The 18,486-nt window shown below is 41.0% G+C and overlaps 2 protein-coding genes and 1 non-coding gene across 4 annotated transcripts; 2 read left to right on the top strand and 1 right to left on the bottom strand.

The window, feature by feature from the left end:
* Positions 1 to 1,387: 1,387 nt before the first annotated feature.
* On the bottom strand, positions 1,388 to 17,262 carry BNS (bonsai). 2 transcript variants are annotated; one of them, XM_077363125.1, is made up of 4 exons: positions 17,037 to 17,262; positions 16,893 to 16,949; positions 12,280 to 12,360; positions 1,388 to 1,453 (listed from the first exon to the last, which is right to left on the bottom strand). In XM_077363125.1, the coding sequence occupies exons 1-3, from the start codon at positions 17,113 to 17,115 to the stop codon at positions 12,302 to 12,304; spliced, it is 195 nt and encodes a 64-aa protein (XP_077219240.1). In that variant the 5' UTR covers positions 17,116 to 17,262; the 3' UTR covers positions 1,388 to 1,453; positions 12,280 to 12,301. The 2 variants fall into 2 exon arrangements, with proteins under 2 accessions (XP_077219240.1, XP_077219241.1); XM_077363126.1 differs by lacking the exon at positions 1,388 to 1,453 and adding an exon at positions 3,477 to 3,768.
* LOC143853153 (uncharacterized) lies at positions 1,969 to 2,700 on the top strand. The gene has a single exon (XM_077362888.1). It carries the CDS (start codon positions 1,969 to 1,971, stop codon positions 2,698 to 2,700), a length of 732 nt encoding a protein of 243 aa, XP_077219003.1.
* A 106-nt stretch (positions 17,263 to 17,368) lies between the features above and the next one.
* On the top strand, positions 17,369 to 17,440 carry TRNAQ-UUG (transfer RNA glutamine (anticodon UUG)). The gene has a single exon. It is a non-coding gene; the product is annotated as a tRNA-Gln (tRNA).
* Positions 17,441 to 18,486: the final 1,046 nt, after the last annotated feature.

The raw sequence follows: 18,486 nt of genomic DNA, 5'->3' as shown, positions 1-18,486 counted from the left end.
TGTAACGTTTCCGAGCTTCAAAAGAAAAAGTATCTAGTCTCTCCATCTCCTCTGCTGCTTGAAAATGTTTGGAGAAGACGACTCGAACCCATATCTTTTGTTTTTTCTTAAAACCGCTTACTGACTTTGACCACACCCAATTGTGGCGTTGGTCTCACGTACACCTCATGCCATATTCATTTTAGCCGCCCAAGTAGACCATCTACACGTACAATTTCGTATTTCTCTGTAATAAACTCTGTTAACAAGTATTTAATAAATACTGAAGGGCGCCCTTCCAAATAACCATCTATAAGTTATTTAATAATAGCTTTCAATAAATTTACAAATACCTCCTGTTTCACAAAACTGAAAGAATTTTCCTTGTTCATTAAATTCATCAGAGGTGGCTGCTCTCTCATGCAACAGCCGGTCCGCAAAATGCCTTCTGGGATGGTCGCTAGCAAATCCCAAGAAATTTACATTTATTATATGGAAATGATTTCACCTTTTACAGCTCTTCAAATACTAAAAGACAAGATACATGTATCAAGACATGGTGGTGCTGAAATCATTTCCCTTATTATAAGGTATTTCGTCTTTAGAGATACCTGACATTTATCTATCCATCAATATACAATACATAAAACAAAGCTCTGGAACTCCCTCCCTACTTTATAAAATGTGTATAAGAATTAATTTTCAAGCTTTAATAGAAGTAAAGTTACTAAAAATAACTAATACTCAGAAGCGTCTCTCTGCATTTGATTTATCAGTGCAAACCCAAGAACCATCATCCTCTATTCACATTCGGTTTTCTTGAGGACTGGAAATTCCCATTTAATCTATTTGTTTAATGTGCAAAATCATGGAGATCGAAGCAATTATTACAGGTCTTAGCCTTTACGTTTGACAAGGGCTTCCATGTCATTTTCTAGAATTTTTATGAAATGCAATGGCTCTTGTCCATGGGAGAGTTTGCCCATGAGAATATGAGGCATGGAGCTTCTCAAATGCATTCACGCAAGTGCATGACGCCCATGATGTGCTATGGCTCCCTTCCATTGCTCGCATGGCCGAAGAGTAGTAATTAAAGATGCTGCTGCTAATCCTTTTTCTCCATCGCTTAGTTAGAGAGGTTGGTGATGGAATAAACCCCCAAAGTATTTTGGTTAGGTAAGCGCTCCAAATTCACCACATCAAATCTTATAAGAGAATATGTATGAGGAACGATAATGGGCCGAGTAGAAAAAGGTCTGATGGTGCATGCATCAATAAACCCATATGCGTAGAATATTCCAGGCATGTGACAGCCAGTCCTTCATATAATAAAGCTATAAAAAGAGTCATATAAAGCTACTCTCTCTCTCTCTCTCTCTCTCTCTCTCTCTCTCTCCATTTCACAAAAAGACGTACGCAGAAGATGCTCAGTCCTTTTCAATCCCACAAGACAAATCACAGCTGTCCACCCCTCCTGCATAAATTAATAATTAGGTGAGAACCACGTGAAATCAATTCCAGCAAACTCCTATACTAGAGCTTGTAACTCTAAGGCCCTCTTCTTTTGGAATTTCAGTCCAAAACCAGTATTGGACTCAAAATTGTGTTTTAACTTTTAGTCCAATAATCAGTTTTGAACTCGGTAAGTTCTCAAAACCAAAACAAACAGGGCCTAAATGTTCTAATCACACACAGCATTGATGCAATTTACCATGGAAAGATTACTGTCAATCATGGCAAATTATCCGCCCCCAAAACGGTAAGATGCACAATAGATTCATGTGTATTAGTATGACTCTCTATTCAATGGTACCTTACACAACAACATAGAATATCGTGGCCCTAAACAAATACTTTTTGCTGAGCAAGATACCTATCTGAACTAACATCTGGTCATGTGGAAATGCATCCAATTGAGAGATATAATGATATAGGTATAAGTGAAAATATGATTACATCAGTATAGTAGATCTCTATCACTGCCTATCTATGCATATGCTCCATAAACTTCACCAATTTTTTTTGGATTTCATCCGATCAAGGTTTAGTATTTCATCCAATCAACCTTGGCATCCAAAAGGCACTCTCAGATCTTTCTTCTCTCGCCTTCGTGTTGATTCCTACCTTGGTTCAGCCGCACTACTCTCCCAGGTGCACAGTAATGACTGTCGGAATCTTATTCTTGATAATCCTTCCCTCTCCCAGGAAAAGAAGTTACTCGTCGAAGCTATCTTTAGCCCTGGCAAAACCTCCTCACCTACTTGGAAGCCGTCTACTACTGACGGATGCTTCTCGACAAGATGTGCTTGGAATACATACAGAATGAGAGTGCCAAAACCTCCTTGGTCAGAATCACTATGGTTTAAAGGCCATGTCCCAAGATACTCCCTTGTTGTATGTAAGGCTATGTTAAAGAAACTAAGTACCAAGGACAGACTCTCCTTCAAAGGCCCTGATTTGAACCCAATTTGTGTGCTCTGCAATGCAGTACCTGAAAGTGCTGACCACCTATTTTTCAGGTGTGGATATAAGGCTTGCATTTGGCGTTCGATCCTATGGAGATATGGATCCAGAAGGAAAACTCTAATCTCCCTTCAGGCGGAGGAAGAATGGATGAGACTCAATGCGAAGGGCGATGGTCAAGTGGCTACCACTCTCAGATGCAGTTTCTCCTCAGCGATATATAAGATCTGGGCAGAGCGCAATAGAAGAATTTTTTAGAACTCAAGAAGACACAAATCTCATATTCTCCGGGAAATCCTTATTGAAATCAAGGCTAAGATAAATTCTATGGACCTATCAGACAACCTTAATCCCAGATCTAAAGCTTGTGTGCTGAACTTCAGATATCGCATCATTCCGTTAGACAAAGGATCAAAGCAATGCCTTTAGAAGAAACCTGCTATAGGAAGATCAAAATAAACACTGATGCTTCCCTTGTTTCAGACGGTGGGGGTATTGGAGGTCTGTGCAGGGATCATAATGGTATGGCAATAGCAATGTTCTCATTGGATGTTGAGAGAAGAGATTTATGAACTTGAGTTGCTGGCTATCAAATATGGCCTGGAGCTGGAGGCATCAATGGAGATGGACAAAATTTGGTTGGAATCGGATTCCAAGTTCGTGGTGGACATGATTCTCGATTCCGCTAAGCCGCCATGGAAGAAGGCAGCCATTTTGGACCAAATCCTTCAGCTGAAGAGCAACTTTGTCTCATTTCGCATCTCTCATGTTTGGAGAGAAGCAAATGGAGCTGTTGATATTCTCTATAAGCGTGCTTTTCCTTTCAAAGGCAGTAGGGTACCTGTACTACTATCCTCTGCTTCACTCCTCCAGTTCCTCAATTCTGATCGTGCGGAGAACATCTATATGAGATTGTAATTTTTCTCAGCAGCTTTGTCTCTGATTTGTTGGCCTCTTTGGCCCCTTCTCTTGTATCTTCTTGATGTTTTTTAATATTCCTGGTCGGGATCCTGCCTAACCCTAGCTTTCTCATAAATAAAAAGGTTTAGTATTTTCTCCTTCATGCATGGGGTAGGGTAACACAGAGATGTACAAGCGTCTGTAAAAATAAATTACAAATGCCATATTTTGCAGCACCTACTTTCTCCTCCTGTGTCTGTTAAGTTAGCTCAAGGTAGACAAAGACTACGAACAACTCTGCTCTATGCAAAACTACACAGTTATACAGCAGCATCAGGATAATTGTAGCACAAATTACCGCCAATATCTTAAGTGTTGACGACAGCAGTATAGTATTGGTAAAGGCTACAATCCGAAGGTGAAATGCTGCCAGCGAAAAGAAACATTGCATGAACTTACTATTAATAACAACAAAGATGGCTTGCCAAATGCCAGTGCAGAAAAGATGAATTGTGATCTTAGATATACGAAGCAGAAGTGCTTTTGGGCAATACCGCAATAAAAAAGTGGGACTTCTCAAAAAATTCAAGCTGGAGAACTTAATATGCATTTGTGCCATTAAAAAAAGTAAAAGGAATTTATATAAAATGAAAGTAAATAAATAAAATTATGTATTATATTGTAACAGATCATGGAAACTAACATGTAATAAAGAGACCCTTTTCTGGCTGAATAAGTGATAATGCATTGAAAGAAGAAGAATACGCTGAAATAGGGGTAAGCAAGAAGAGAAAAGACAATTACGCTCAGGCAAGGAAGGATTAGCCCTTCGCTCTGATAACAAATCTAATGCAGGACAGATCTATGAAAGGGATTTAAGTAGTTTAAGGCAGGTTCTTGAACACGTTTGAGTTTCAAAGAAATTGGAAAATATGTATGATTTAAGAATATGGGGAAATATATTTGGGAACTGGGGTGAAAATTAGGGTTTAGAGTCCTAAAATTTGTGATTAAATTGGAAAAATATTTTTACTGGGTTTAGAGTAGGTTTGGAAGGGTGCAGATGTATGTCGGGAAAGTGTAGACGTAAGCTGGGAAGCTGCAGACGTACGTCGAGAAGGTGGAGGCAAGGGTTTGGGGCAAGATTAAGATACACATAGTTTAGGATGAGATGAGATGGATAAAACAAAAAGAAAAATTGAAGTTTTGTAGGGGAAAGAATGTTTCCAATTCTTGGGCAGATTGTTTTTGTGTAAGAAACCTAGAAAAGAAAGAAAATAGGTGAAATCTAAATCTCAAGTGATGAAAAAAAAAGATATATCTCCAGGCATCCTACTAAGATTTTTCTTCGGCATTGTACCAAAGATGATGAAGTTTATGCTAGAATCACACTAACAATACCCTAGGCATCGCAACCAGGTTCCAGGCTTAGCATCTTATAGAAGATCAAGGCATCACACCTTCAGGATGAAGGCTTCACGCCCATACTTTTGCAAATCAACAAGGAACAATCCTTTTCATTCATTCATCCATCCATCCTTATCATCATCATTATTACGAGAAAAGTGTCCTAAGCGGCCTGAGCAAGCCACTATAAACACACCATCTCCATGTTGTTTGACTCATCCTACCCATTCATTCTATAGCACCTCACACGGATAGGCTATTCCTAACAAACCATCTCCATACCATAATCCTAACCATTCGATCTATAGGAGCCTAATTTCTTGCCATCCATTTTAAACCTCCACAAATCATAACCATAACCATAACCTATAATCCTAACCATAACTATAACCATAATCCTAACTATAACCTATAGAATGAATGGGTTGGATGAGTCAGACAACTATGGGAGATGGTGTATTTAGAGGGCTGCTTAGGCTGCGCGATACCTCAGGAACCTTTTCCTGATATATATACTAGCATTCTTGGCCCATGCTATGCATGTGTGTAAGAGAAAAAAATGTTGTAAGATAGTGGGTCCACCCTATATAAGTGCTAGGTAGAGATTGTTTGACCCACCAAATCAAAACAAATTAGTGGGTCCATCCGATGCATGGTTTGAGTGAAGTTGGAGGGACCCATGCTACCAAAACATTGTGGTGGGCCTCATCTTAGGCGTGAATTTGAGCGGAGAGTGGACCCATTCATGGGTGTAAAATAGTGAGCCCTACTCGTGAGGTGTAAAAACGGTTCACCGTAGACATCTCTCTCTCTCTCTCTCTCTCTCTCTGTTACCACACCGATTCCAAAATCATGAATAAAGTCCCAAAAATAAATGCTTTACACCAAATTTTTAGGGATTACAATAGAAGGACGAGAGGGAAAGAATCTATTGCCTTAAATCGCACAAATTAGGTGTCAGTTTAGTAGGAAGAGACTCTTAAATCGCACTAATTAGTTGCCGATCTAGTAGAAGAGAGAGAGAGAGAGAGAGACGCAAAACCATAGGGGAAATTGTTTAAACAGCAAAACAAATTAGGAGGTACGAATGAAAACTATACACTAACCAAATTTGTAGAAGAAAAACCTTCCCAAAAAATATTTTTCCTAGAAAAGGCGAATGACATTTTGGAATCCTATAGGCTTAGTGTGTGTGTGTGTGTGTGTGTGTGTGTGTGAGAGGATAGAGTTACTGCGCTCGAGCGCAGCTAAGCTTAGCTACGCTCGAGCACAGAAACAGGGTGGGGCCACATTTTGGGTGGGATCCAAAGCATTCATTTGATGGGACCTTTCATGGGTAGGGTGTCCACCAAAAATCAGCTCCATTGGATTACCTTAGGGTAATCTGTCCATTTTTGGCCCCACAAATGGACACCCATTGGTGATCCAATGGACCTGATTTTTCGTAGGCCCCCCATCCATGATGGAGCCTTCCAAATGAATGGTTAGGATCACTCCCCGAATGTCCCCACCCCCTTGTTTTTGTGCTCTAGCGCCGCTAAGCTTAGCTGCGCTCGAGCGCAGCAACTCTCTCTCTCTCTCTCTCTCTCTCTCTCTCTCTCTCTCTCTCTCTCTCTCTCTCTATATATATATATATATATATATATATATATAGAGAGAGAGAGAGAGAGAGAAGTGTTTCTACTCGATTGAGGAGATAACGTATCTACTCCGTCGGCCAGAAACACACTGGGCCTGCATTGTTTGGATGATCTAAACCATTCATTTGATGGGCCCTGACATAGATAGGGTGTGCCCAAAAAAAAGCTCTATAGGATCATCCTGACCGAACTGTGGAAGTTAAAAATGGACAGATTTGTCGAGGTTTATACCCGTCCATTTTAACCTCCACAAATCGAAGGGTTGGGATGATCCTAATTTATTGGGTTGTGACATGTGTGGAAGCACTTCGACAGGTGGATGAGGCTCAATTTTATTGATAGTAGCAAAGCAGTCTGTTCAAGCTCACACCACAGTAGTTCTGACAAACAATTTTGGCAATAACAATCAGTGTTTAAAACCATTCAAAAAAAATCTGTGTTTAAAAGTATTAATGCGTGGACAGGTATGACATGTGTATAGCATTTGCATTTAAAATTGAAGTGTATAACACGATTTGAACACCGTATTGAAGTTTTTGGATAATATAGACCACCAAAATTTAGGAGGTTGCATTTTGAACTAGGAGAAGAGAGGTTGAGACAAAGATGGAAACTTAGCCCCTCGGAATATAAAGGGCTTTCTTAACATAATACCCCTCTAAATAGATGGGGCATTCATAACATAATATGATAGTTGACGTCCACTTTCGTACTAGTTTCTGTAGAACTTAAAAGTATTGGTTAGAATATATCAAACTCCAAAATTTGTAAACTTCCCATATTCATAGGGTGGCAATGACATAAGCAAGAAGATAGTGAAAGAGGATTAGAAAGAGCAGAGCAATGGGCCTAGACCTACATGCTGGGCTTCCCAAAGATAGTAAGTCCTTTCTTTCTTTTGGAGGAAAATCTTTTTCAAAGATTCTATATAAATTTCTATATGAAAATGTCTTATTCCTCTTTGTAGAACTTCAGTGGATTTAGCTTCGTTTATCGATTAGTTCAGTATTAATTTAGGTTTATTCTGTAAAATGAAATTTGAATAAAATAAGGAGTATTTTATTCCACCGAGCTGAAACAATATGTCGATGACTAGTAAACTAAAGTCATCGTTTATTAGCTATTTGGCTTCAACTTCCTCCTAAAAAAAAAGTTGAAGATCTAGTTATGATTAGAAATTAACTTTTGTATCTTCATCCATAGATCCTTTACTCATACTCATTCAAAAGAAACGGTTGATCCAACTCAAAAAAAAAAATTATGTATGTACCATCAACTAATTCTGAATCGTGGATACATATATATTCTTGACATACTAAAACGACTGCCATTATTCATATCAAACCAATAGCGATTCATAAAAGCTAAATTTTCTAATCGATAATTGGGCCAAAGAAATAAGTTGAATTGAATGAATTTATTTGTATCTGTATCAAGACACTTGTCCTCATCCAAAAATTGCCCACAGTTCCTTACGTTATTTTCATTGAAAAATACTGGATTTATATCCACAACATTACCAACTTTCATTCTCAAGTATAAGATTATATCCACAACATTATCAACCTTCATTCTCAAGTATAAGATTCTATACTTGAGAATGAATTGCAGATATTTTGCATCCTTCCAATTTCTTAAAGAAGAAATATACTTGTAGACTCAAAATTGATCGTCTGAAAGAGTGCACCATCATCGGGTTTCTGTTAATGATGAGTTGGAATCAAAACAAGTATGTGTTTCAATTGTTGTAACAATCACCAATCTTCATTGAATGAAGGTAGGATAGTCATCAACCTTTCTAGACGAGATCAAGCCTCCTTAACGATCACATAACAATACCAACCTTCCACATATTATTGCACATGTCAGGATGGAACTATCATCTTAAGTCCTCAGATTTTTCTGGTTCCTCTTGTCATTAGTAGTCATTTCTGACAACTTCAAATTGATTTTGCCCCAAAAAAAATTTCAGAAGTTAAATAAGCTTCTTCTATTTACTTAAATTTATCGCAACAAACCATCTATGAGCAAAGATAATAAACCCTAAATGATATAATCCACTAATTGACAATGTTTAATGATTACAAGTGGCGGGGGAAGAATGATTTGGTATCAACATTGTTATAAATTTCGTTTCGTTTCGTCCGAAATGGACGAAACATTTCGTTTTCGTTCTCGGAACGAAAACGAAATCTTCAAAATTTCGTTTCGTCCGAAATTTCGCTCAATTTCGGTCATTTCGTTCGAAATTGGCCGAAATTTCGGATTCCGGCCGAAATGGACGAAATTTTAAATTTCGTCCGAAATTGCCTATAACAGCTAGTTTGACTGTTTTTTGCAGAAATTACATCAATGCCCCTGTAACGGCTCTTTTGGGTTTTTGACCATTTTAGCTTCCAAATGTGACCGTTTATAGCTGTTGGGAAGGGTATTTTAGTCACTTTTACTTGCACAAACAATAAAAAACTCTATAAATAGTCTTTCCCCTACCTTCTTCTCCTCCACCTTCACATAAGTGATTCTCCTTCTATTTTCTACTTTCACTTACACTATCTATCCTAATAAATTTCCTACAAGTATACACTCTTCTTCAACTCAATCCAAGTCCATTTTGGAGCAAAGGGAAGGCCTACCTTCAACTTACAACTACAATAACTATTTCCTAAGGCTTGCAAATTACAAGTTACACTACAAATTTCAAGTGAAGGTTTACAAGTTACACTACAAATTTCAAGTGAGGGAAGGCTAATATTATCTTATTCTTTTCAAATCAAGTTCAACCTCAAGGTTCTCTTTATTTCTTTCTATTTCCTTTCTTTTATTTCTTACTTCATTTGTCCCCTTCTACTTCATTTTTTTGTAATTTGTTTCAATTTCCTTTCTTCTAATTCATTTTTCCCCCTTCTTCTACTTCATTTCAGAATGAGTGGGTCGGGCTCGGGACCTTTTGCAGGAGCATCCTCTATTGGTTCGGCACCCGCTAGATCGGATGACCCGGCATGGGCTTACGATACATTGGTTCCGGGTCAAAAAAATAAAGTAACTTGCATATTCTGTGGCAAAGTCATATCGGGTGAAGGTATAACCCGCTTGAAAGAACATTTAGCGGTTGTTCCTGGTGAAGTAGCATCATGCAAAAAAGTGACTGAAAATGTAAAATATCGAATGAAGCAACTTTTAGATGCAAAGAGAAAAGAAAGGGCTGGGATGAGCCTATCCAGAGCAGAGATTTGAGGTTTTTATGGCACACCAGACGAAGAAGAAGAGCGGGATGAAGAAGACATTGGCACACCATTGCCTCAACGAAGGGGTAAGAAAGTTCTTGTAGAACCGAGTGGTACAAAAAGGAAGAAGAAGTGAATCACAGGAGGATCAGGAATTTCTTTGCACCACAAACAACCCCTGGAGCCCAGCCAAGCATTAAAAGTGCTTTGGCTACCAAAGAAACAGTGAATAGAGCAGACATGGCGGTTGGCATGCTTTGCTACGATGCCAATCTCCCTTTCAACGTTGCCAATTCACCTTTCTGGCAACCTATGTTTGATGCTGTGAATGCCGTGGGTTCGGGTTATACGGCACCTACTTATCATGCTTTAAGGGGTTCCATTTTGAAGAATACAGTGGATGAGGTAAACAACTACTTGGAGGAGATTAAGATGTCATGGAGATACACTGGCTATAGCATTATGACAGATGGGTGGACAGACACCAAACAACGTTCCCTAATCAACTTTTTGGTGTACTGCCCTAAAGCAGTCATATTCCTCAAATCCGTTGATGCATCTGGCATAGTGAAGAATGCCAATGAATTATACAATATCTTTGAAAAGATTGTCGGAGAGGTGAATCCGGAATATGTGGTGCAATTTGTAACTGACAGTGAGCCAAGTTACAAAGCTGCTGGGAAAAGACTAGAAGCCGCGTTTGGTACATTCTTCTGGACTCCGTGCGCAGCCCATTGCTTAGATCTCATCTTGGAGCATCTGTGCAAACCGACTGTATTTCCTCATATAGCAACCACAATTGAGAGGGCTCGGACGATTACAAAGTTCATCTGCAACCATGGAAGCCTCTTGAATTTGATAAGAAAGAAGTTCACAGGTGGGAAGGAGTTGTGCCGCCCTGCTGCAATCAGATTTGCTACAAATTTCATTAGCATACAAAGTCTGGTGTTGAATCGGAAAGCACTTCAGCAGATGTTTGTGTCTGATGAGTATAGTACTAGTAGGTTTGTCCAACACCCACTGAGTGAAGGGGTAGTTAGCACTGTGTTGGATAAATCTTTTTTGGACCAATGCAAGTACATTCTAAACATCAGCGAGCCTTTAGTGAGAGTGCTGCGTTTGGTAGATCAGCAGGACAAACCGGCGATGGGTTACCTATATGAGGCCATGGATAGGGCCAAAGAGAACATCAAGGAGAGGTTGAAGAGAAAATCAGATTACATGCCCATCTGGAGGATCATCGACCAAAGATGGGATAGGCAACTCCACAGTCCCCTCCATGCAGCAGGATATTTTCTTAACCCTGCTCTCTTTTTCACTCCTACCTTCTCTCGGCACAGTGAAGTAACCAGAGGCTTGTTGGCATGCATCACTCGACTGGTACCTGATGAAGCTACACAAGACCTCATCACCAATCAGATTGAGGATTATCGAGAGGCTAAGGGTATGTTTGGAATGAAGTTTGCAATCCGCAACCGAACGAAGTTGGGACCAGGTATATTTGAGTTGTTTGTTTAATTAAGTATAATTCATTTTAACTTTCAGTTTCTCAACAAATAATGCTTTACTATTTGTTACTTTACAGTTGCATGGTGGAATCAATTCAGAGGTAACGTGGAAGAATTACAGACCTTTGTGATCAGAATCCTCAGTCAGACCTGCAGTGCGACTGGGTGTGAAAGGAATTGGAGCACCTTCGAACACATTCACTCTGCAAAGAGAAATAGGTTGGAGCACCAGAGATTCGATGACTTGGTGTTTGTCCATTACAATCTTAAGTTTCGATAAAGGTATACAACATAATATAATGTTTTCAACTCTCACCTCATCACTTTAAGCTTTTAAGTTTAACCTTTGACATTAAACTTAATGTTTTCCTTTTCAGGGACTTGTTGAGGAAATCATCTACCACTAGTGATCCTTTGAGCATAGACCATCTGAATGTCATGATGGATTGAGTTGCAGAAGAAGAAGATGTCATATTTACGCCGGAAGACATTGGGTGGGAAAATCTTGAAGCACCTACTATTGTGGTAGGGGCCGGGGACGACGACGACGACTTTTTCATGCCTCTTGAAGAAGATGTCCCTACTGGTGGTCCAGGTGGTGATGATAGCGGCAACGACGGCGACGACGAAGAAGACATTGAGTATGATCATCCGGGTTATGATGACTGAGAGTTGTTGCTACTAGCTATTGTCTATGTTTCACTTTCATGTATCTTTTTTTTTATATGTTTTTCTATGTATCAGACAATCAGTTGGACTTGTGCAAGACTTTATGTGTTTAAGTAATGAATATGCCTTTTGGGACACATATTTTGGACTATTTATTAGTTTTTCATCCTTTTCTATTGATTTTTTATTTTTTTGGATTTTTCTCATATTTTTTAATATATTTTTTGTGTGATCGAAAAGTTTCGACCGAAATGCACCGAAATCCCACCGAAATTTTGTTTCGGTGGCCAAAACGAAATGGCGACCGAAACAGAATTTACAACTATGGGTATCAGTGTTCCCTTAATCACTATATTTCTATGATATGGATTCAGTATTCTGGTACAAACTGATTAGAGTAGGAACTATTCTAGGAAAGGAAGGTACAAGACAAAAGAACTGCATACTTATTGTACTTCAAGAGAATCATAGTATAAATATTTAACTAACCTCTTAGTACCCGACAACCTTACTAAGCGTCCAAGGCAAGATCTCGCCATGTATCTTCCTCGATTTGTTGATTCTCTTGATCTGTTTCACAAAAGCAAGCAACTATATGTAAAGAAGAAAAACAAACCTGGGTGATAAGACATTGCAATCATTTAAGAATATCCATAAAACAGAAAATAAAAAATACAATGATATGGTGTCATTTCATTCTATCCCATTATGACATGCCCTATTTTTTATTTTGTTGTGCAATAGAAAAGGACTCATGTTGAATGCATGAAGTATTGATACCTATGCCGAAGTAAGATCTATTGCATTTTATGGCACATAACAGGTGTTGTAGAATTGGCGGATAAAATAATAATGTAATCAAATTAGGAGAAACACATGTTGTGACAACAATATTGCCACGAACTATCAATCTTTCACATTGATGTAAACCACCACGTCTAATGCCCACCTCTCCCGCAACCTAACGGTCCAGAACTGAATGTTCGCTTGTCTCGTAGCAGGCGAAACTAGATAGATCTTAACAGTTTAGTGACTGAATCAGCCAGCTGATCAGTGCTAGAAATGAAGAGCAATTTCAGAGCATGAGAAAACAAAAGAGATGCAAAAATGGGATCAACCATGAGATAGATTGCTCTGATGTTGCCACAATGAAGCACATGCGATTGGCGAATATGAAACCGAGTTCCCATAGAAGAGAATGCAACCACGTGAATTCCACAGCTGCATTCGCAAGACCTTTGTATTCGCTCTCGGCACTCGGACCGGGCAACAGTGGGCTGCTTGCTTGAGCTCCATGAAATAAGATTACTGTTAGAAGGTGTATATGTGCCTAAGGGCATTTTGGTCATTGTACTCTTTTCTTTCTTCATATAAATACATTGGCGAGGGGGAGCTAGTCTCCAACTCACTTTTTCCTCTCACTCTCTTCTGTTCTCTCAACATGGTGTCAGAGCTCTAGGGTTGTGGTGCCCTAGGGACCACCATGGAAAACCCTCCACTTCTCCCTCACCCTCCAAACCCTAAACTGATCCTACTCTCACCCTCGCCTCTCTCTCTCTCTAACCCAAGACCCTAACCAGACCCAACCCTCCACACCACTCCACGACGTAACCTTCCCCATCCCTACACGTGACGCCGTACCCCCCACCCCCCCCCAAAACAAAAAAAACAAAAAACAAAAAAAACCCGACGTCGTAACCCTCCCCACCCCTCCACGCCGTAACCCTCCCCACCCGTTCACACTGTAAACCCTCTACACCCCTCCCATTGCCATTAGAACTCCCCAAATCCCCAATCTCAATCCCAAAACCATTGTCACTAGAAGTTTCCTCTCCATCCCATCCAAATTCCCAAATCTTCATCCAAAACCCCAAATCCCAATTTTTTCGTACTTTCTCATCCCCATCCCATTTGAGAAAGACATTTTCTTCCCAATTCCCTTGTCCATCTCCTAACCTATTGTTCATTTCTTGTTTTAGACTCTTTTTAATGGTCTAAATTCTCTTCTTTATCCTCTCTTTGTTGTTTCGCGGCTCTGATTCCCTATGATGGTTGCTCTCTTCATTGTGTCTCGAGGTTCTATGTTTCCTTGTGACATGTTTGTATTTTGGAGCCGCGTGTCTGGACCCGTGTCGTCAGATTCAGCCTTGCCCCAGAGGATGTTTTTCCCTTTCATCATCGTGGCAACCATCTGGTTGAGCCTCCGGACTTGACCCCTCATATCATCCTCCTCCCTTCTATGACTGGTCATGCTTTATCGTCAGATGAATGGTTATGGGTTAGGGGCTAAGGCTGGTGCACTAGTCCAAACGCAAGCTAGTGCAACTTCCTCCTAGACGTGGCGCGGATGGGTGAAGCTGGAGGCGGTGGCGAAGGGGTTCTGACTCTGTCCCAAGGCCGTGTTGTAGTGTTCACGTTGCACCTGGAGGTTTCCCTTTGCCGGCCTATGTGCTTCATGCTCCGTCATTCTCGCAAGTTCGTGTTATGACTTACATCTTGTCGATCTAGCTGGTCAATCCGCCAAGCAAGCAAATCCACGTCAACATGCTGGCTATCGGCTGGTTGTCCCTGGTTTTCAGCATTCCGAATGTCGGGCGCTGGTTCAGGGTGTGCATGCAGCCGTGCGCCGAGTGCTTTTCTTGACCACCATCACGTGAGTCCTCTTTTTTTGAGTTAAAACTCCTTTTTTGTGAGAACGAAATCAGCCCTACAGTGGGCGCTAATCTATTGCGGCTCAATTCCGGCCAAGCACAAGCAGGTCCTTCCTTCGCCTAGTTCAGCAGGCCTACGGTTCTTGTGAAAGTAATGGAAGCCGGGATCCAACCTGCACCCAATAGAAACAGATTAAGGTCACCCGGAGTTTTTGGACTCCGGGGAAATCCTTCGATACTCATGTCTCAAGGCAACAGATGGAGCAAAACACAAATAAGGAGGAGCACTGACTGGAGGTAACATGAATAAGGCCGTGGATGGTTTTTCATACCTTGAGGCTGGAGTGGAGGGTTACCCTTTATAGGGGTTTAGGAGCCTCTTGGCGACCGTGTGACCGGCGACGGGACGTCGTAAGGCAGCATTATGATTGCCAATGGGGAGTCATGTGGTCGGTGGGCGCTCATTGGGTCGTTGAGGTGGTGCATAGCCCGCACTAGGTGGATCTGGTCTGTAGTGCAGACAAAGCTTGCAACGAGCTGGACTGCTCCGGTTGTGACGTGCAGTAGTCGCAAGGTGGGCCATGTCCCAGGTCCCGCGCCACATGTCCAGACGTGGCTGGGGTCCAGTTTTATCCCAATATCCCCAACAAAGGCAGAATAAAGCCAAGAATCCTAGATGAGCTGACCTGCAGAGGCAAGAGCATCTTCGAGTGACTTCTCTTTCTATATATAGTCCGAGATGGAGAGAGAACCCTTTTTCAACGTCTGCAAGTGCAGACAAAGATGCATGATGTGTTCACACGAAGATGGCATCAACTGCATTCTATACCGGAGGTGGAAACTACTTGAGTGAGGGGTCCTTCAGTAAGCGAACATATTATCCAACTAAGGATAAGTTGGTCATGATGATGCTAGATTTGAAAATCTGGACCGGGTTGGAAGGGTTCATCAAGGCTGTTGTGAGGATAAAAAAAGGCACTGTACAGGGTGTATCGCTCGTGACAAAGCCAAAAAGACTGTGTGCCCAAAACATGGAATGAACTTCTGGGAGTTGGTACAGTCCAGATTCATTGAAACAGCATGATGGGCGTGTGCAAGGTGGGGAAGACAAGCCAGATCCGAGGAGTTAGCGGATTGAACAAAATCAATTGAAGATGTGGTGGTTGAAGAAGATGATGTCATAGCACAAGAAAAGTGAGCCGTTTGAGAAAATGGAGAGAAGCTTAATGAATGGAAAAAGGGAGTTTGAGAAAGTGGTGAAAGAGAACGATAGTCGAATGAGATGGGGATGGAGTCCTCGACTTCATATACCATGTTATGATTGGATAAAAATAGCTTTGATTGCAGGTTTCCATTATGTATAAGATCTTATACAAGACTCTTAATATCTTTTGATACCAATCAAGGATATCTTTTTTTTTTATAAATGGTGGATATTTATTAATCAAAGGATATCAAGGCTTGTGACTGAGATGGTTGGGCTAGCAAGATACAAAGAAAGGAAAAGCAGCAATAAAAGAAAGAAAAAACAAGTCAATAGGGGAGGAAATCGAAAATCACCAATGGCTGCGTCTCCACTCCACCACAAGTGAGAAGATCAGCCTCTGCATTTGCCGACCATTGCACAGGCTGAAAACGAGTGATCCGACCATCCAGACGATCCAAATCTCTCTCATCAATCATGTCATCAAATCTCCAAGGGGGAGAGTTGCTCCCATCCACCATCGAATCACATTGAGGGAATCTCCCTCACCTATAAGATTATCCAATTCTATACTATCCAAGATCCTTGTCCCTTGTAGTATCGCCCTAACTTCAGCATCTTTAGAGTCCTTTATGCCAATAGGCCTTGAAAATGTGCATATAGTTGTACTAGTATCATCTCTCAAGAGCCCCCCTCCCCCTACCAGCTAGGCTGAGATTCCCTAAACTAGAAGAGCCTTCAAAGTTCAACTTTAACCATCCTGGATAAGGTGGAGACCATCTAGGAGCTATAACCTGCTTCCTTTCTTTAGAAGTGCAGATCTCCTTCCAGCGTCCGATGCCAAATACATGGTGAAGCATGGGAGGACCTTTGTTTTCTAGCTTTCTAGTTGTTTAGTATAGGTAGGACTCTCATAGATGAGGGTTGTCTAGATTAGGGTTTTTTCTATAAATAACATGTGCACAGTCTTTTATTAAAGGAATTAAGAAACTTGTCTGAGAAAGTGTGTCGTGTGCACAAAGGAGGATTGATCCTTCCCTCGAAGTGGATCAAGAGGCCGATCTTCCCTCTAAGGAGATCAAATCCGTAATGAACCGATTCGGGTTTGTAACAATGATGAAGGTAGATACTCATCCATTTCAATGTCATCCGCTAATGCTAAAGACGACCTAAATTACAATTCTAATAAAATTTGATAAATGCTGAGAGAGAGAGAGAGAGAGAGAGAGAGAGAGAGAGGGAGTTACTTGAGTTATCTTCCACATCTTCGGTCCGGGTTGCGACTTCAGGTGGTAATGGAACATCTGTAAATCATATCAAATGAATAGCCAAAAATAATCTCCCAATAAAATGGTGTATATTAAAAGCAAGAAGAAGAAGAAATAAGATACCATCATCGGGAAGGGTGTCTCTCATCCATTCCTCGTCAACAATATCTAATAGTATGCCCATGCTAACAACATCTCCCATCTCAGGTTACTCTAACATAAAAGTAACTCGCTCACCTCCATTCCAATCGGATTAGTAAACCCTAAAAATACATACCTCAAAGGCTTCCTTCTGGGTGGGACCCGACCAGAGGGCAAGCAATAATAGGGTCTGCACATACAGTGAGAAGCAGAAGAGTTTAATCAAATATCGAAATTACATACTTCAATTTTTATTTTATTTTTAAAAAATAACAAGAGAATTATAAAACTTTTGTGCAAATACAAACAGCACTGGTTCTATGGTGTAGTGGTTAGCACTCTGGACTTTGAATCCAGCGACCTGGGTTCGACTCCCGGTAGGACCTCTTTTTTTTAATAAGACACACAAGCTTTTGAATGCGTCTATGCTGAAATCTCTATCTTTAGGTGGCTAATGATCGCCCGCTAGATCAACCGTCCAAATCATCGAATGTTTTCTTTAATTAAGATTTTGTTAGTTTAATCGAGATGGTATAAAATCTTTTTAAGAAAGTGCTTGTTTCTTGTGTCGATACTTTATATGAACAAACACGGCCTGCAACAGCGACGTTGCCTTGTAGTCAACAAATCCAACATTAATCTATACCAGAGGGCCACCATTTTCTCCTTGTCTACTACCTCTCATCAAGATCCCACCTCCAACCCATAAATATGTAGTTTTGGACACCCTGAGCGGTGGCCAACAATGGGCGAGATGATCCAAGGTCGACAATTGAAGAAGAGGGCGACAACGGAGCATAGGAGATTCGTTGGAGTCCGACAAAGACCATCGGGGAGATGGGTGGCTGAGATCAAGGACTCCTTACAGAAGGTCCGGCTATGGCTCGGTACATTCGACACCGCTGAGGATGCGGCACGTGCATACGATGATGCAGCTCGAGCCCTCAGAGGCTCCAATGCTCGTACCAACTTTGAGTCTACTGGCTCTAATGCCAACCAAGTTGTCCGTGACACACTTGAAAATAGGGGGCCCTTCTCGTTCGAGGACAATCATGAGGTTCCCGGAGGGTTGGTAGGTGCGCTCAAGGCCAAGCTACTTGATGGCAATAAGGTGATTCGGGCGTGGGGAAAGGGTGCAAGGTCTAGTCTTGCAATTGCACCGGGCACTCCGAAAAGGCGATGTCGAACCACCATGACCGTGAATCAAGGAAACCCTGTGGGGATGCCCAACACGGGCCCAAATGAGTCGGACGGCCATAAGCTGACTGCATGGCATCATCATAATATCCCCTCATCATCATCATCATCATACGATGCATGTTCGATGATGGCATCCAACGATAATTGTTTGATTTCAACTACACCGGATGTAAGCGCAACGATAGAAGCAATGGCTGAATTTTCATCCCATGATCAATGTCCAACAAACCAG

Source organism: Tasmannia lanceolata, unplaced genomic scaffold (assembly GCF_043159265.1).
Source record: "Tasmannia lanceolata isolate RefF3 unplaced genomic scaffold, GAP_Taslan_0.1 ptg000019l, whole genome shotgun sequence".
Classification (NCBI taxonomy): domain Eukaryota; kingdom Viridiplantae; phylum Streptophyta; class Magnoliopsida; order Canellales; family Winteraceae; genus Tasmannia; species Tasmannia lanceolata.
Note: the sequence above shows the minus strand (reverse complement) of the source record. Positions and strands in the feature narration are given on the sequence as shown.

Excerpts from the sequence above, each read along its gene's own strand:
- LOC143853153 (XM_077362888.1), top strand. The coding sequence starts at position 1,969 with ATGCATATGCTCCATAAACTTCACCAATTTTTTTTGGATTTCATCCGA.
- BNS (XM_077363125.1), bottom strand. The coding sequence starts at position 17,115 with ATGGGAGATGTTGTTAGCATGGGCATACTATTAGATATTGTTGACGAG. Across the intron at positions 16,950-17,036 it reads AGACACCCTTCCCGATGATG|ATGTTCCATTACCACCTGAA; the intron begins GTATCTTATTTC and ends TATGATTTACAG. Across the intron at positions 12,361-16,892 it reads AGATGTGGAAGATAACTCAA|ATCAAGAGAATCAACAAATC; the intron begins GTAACTCCCTCT and ends TTTGTGAAACAG.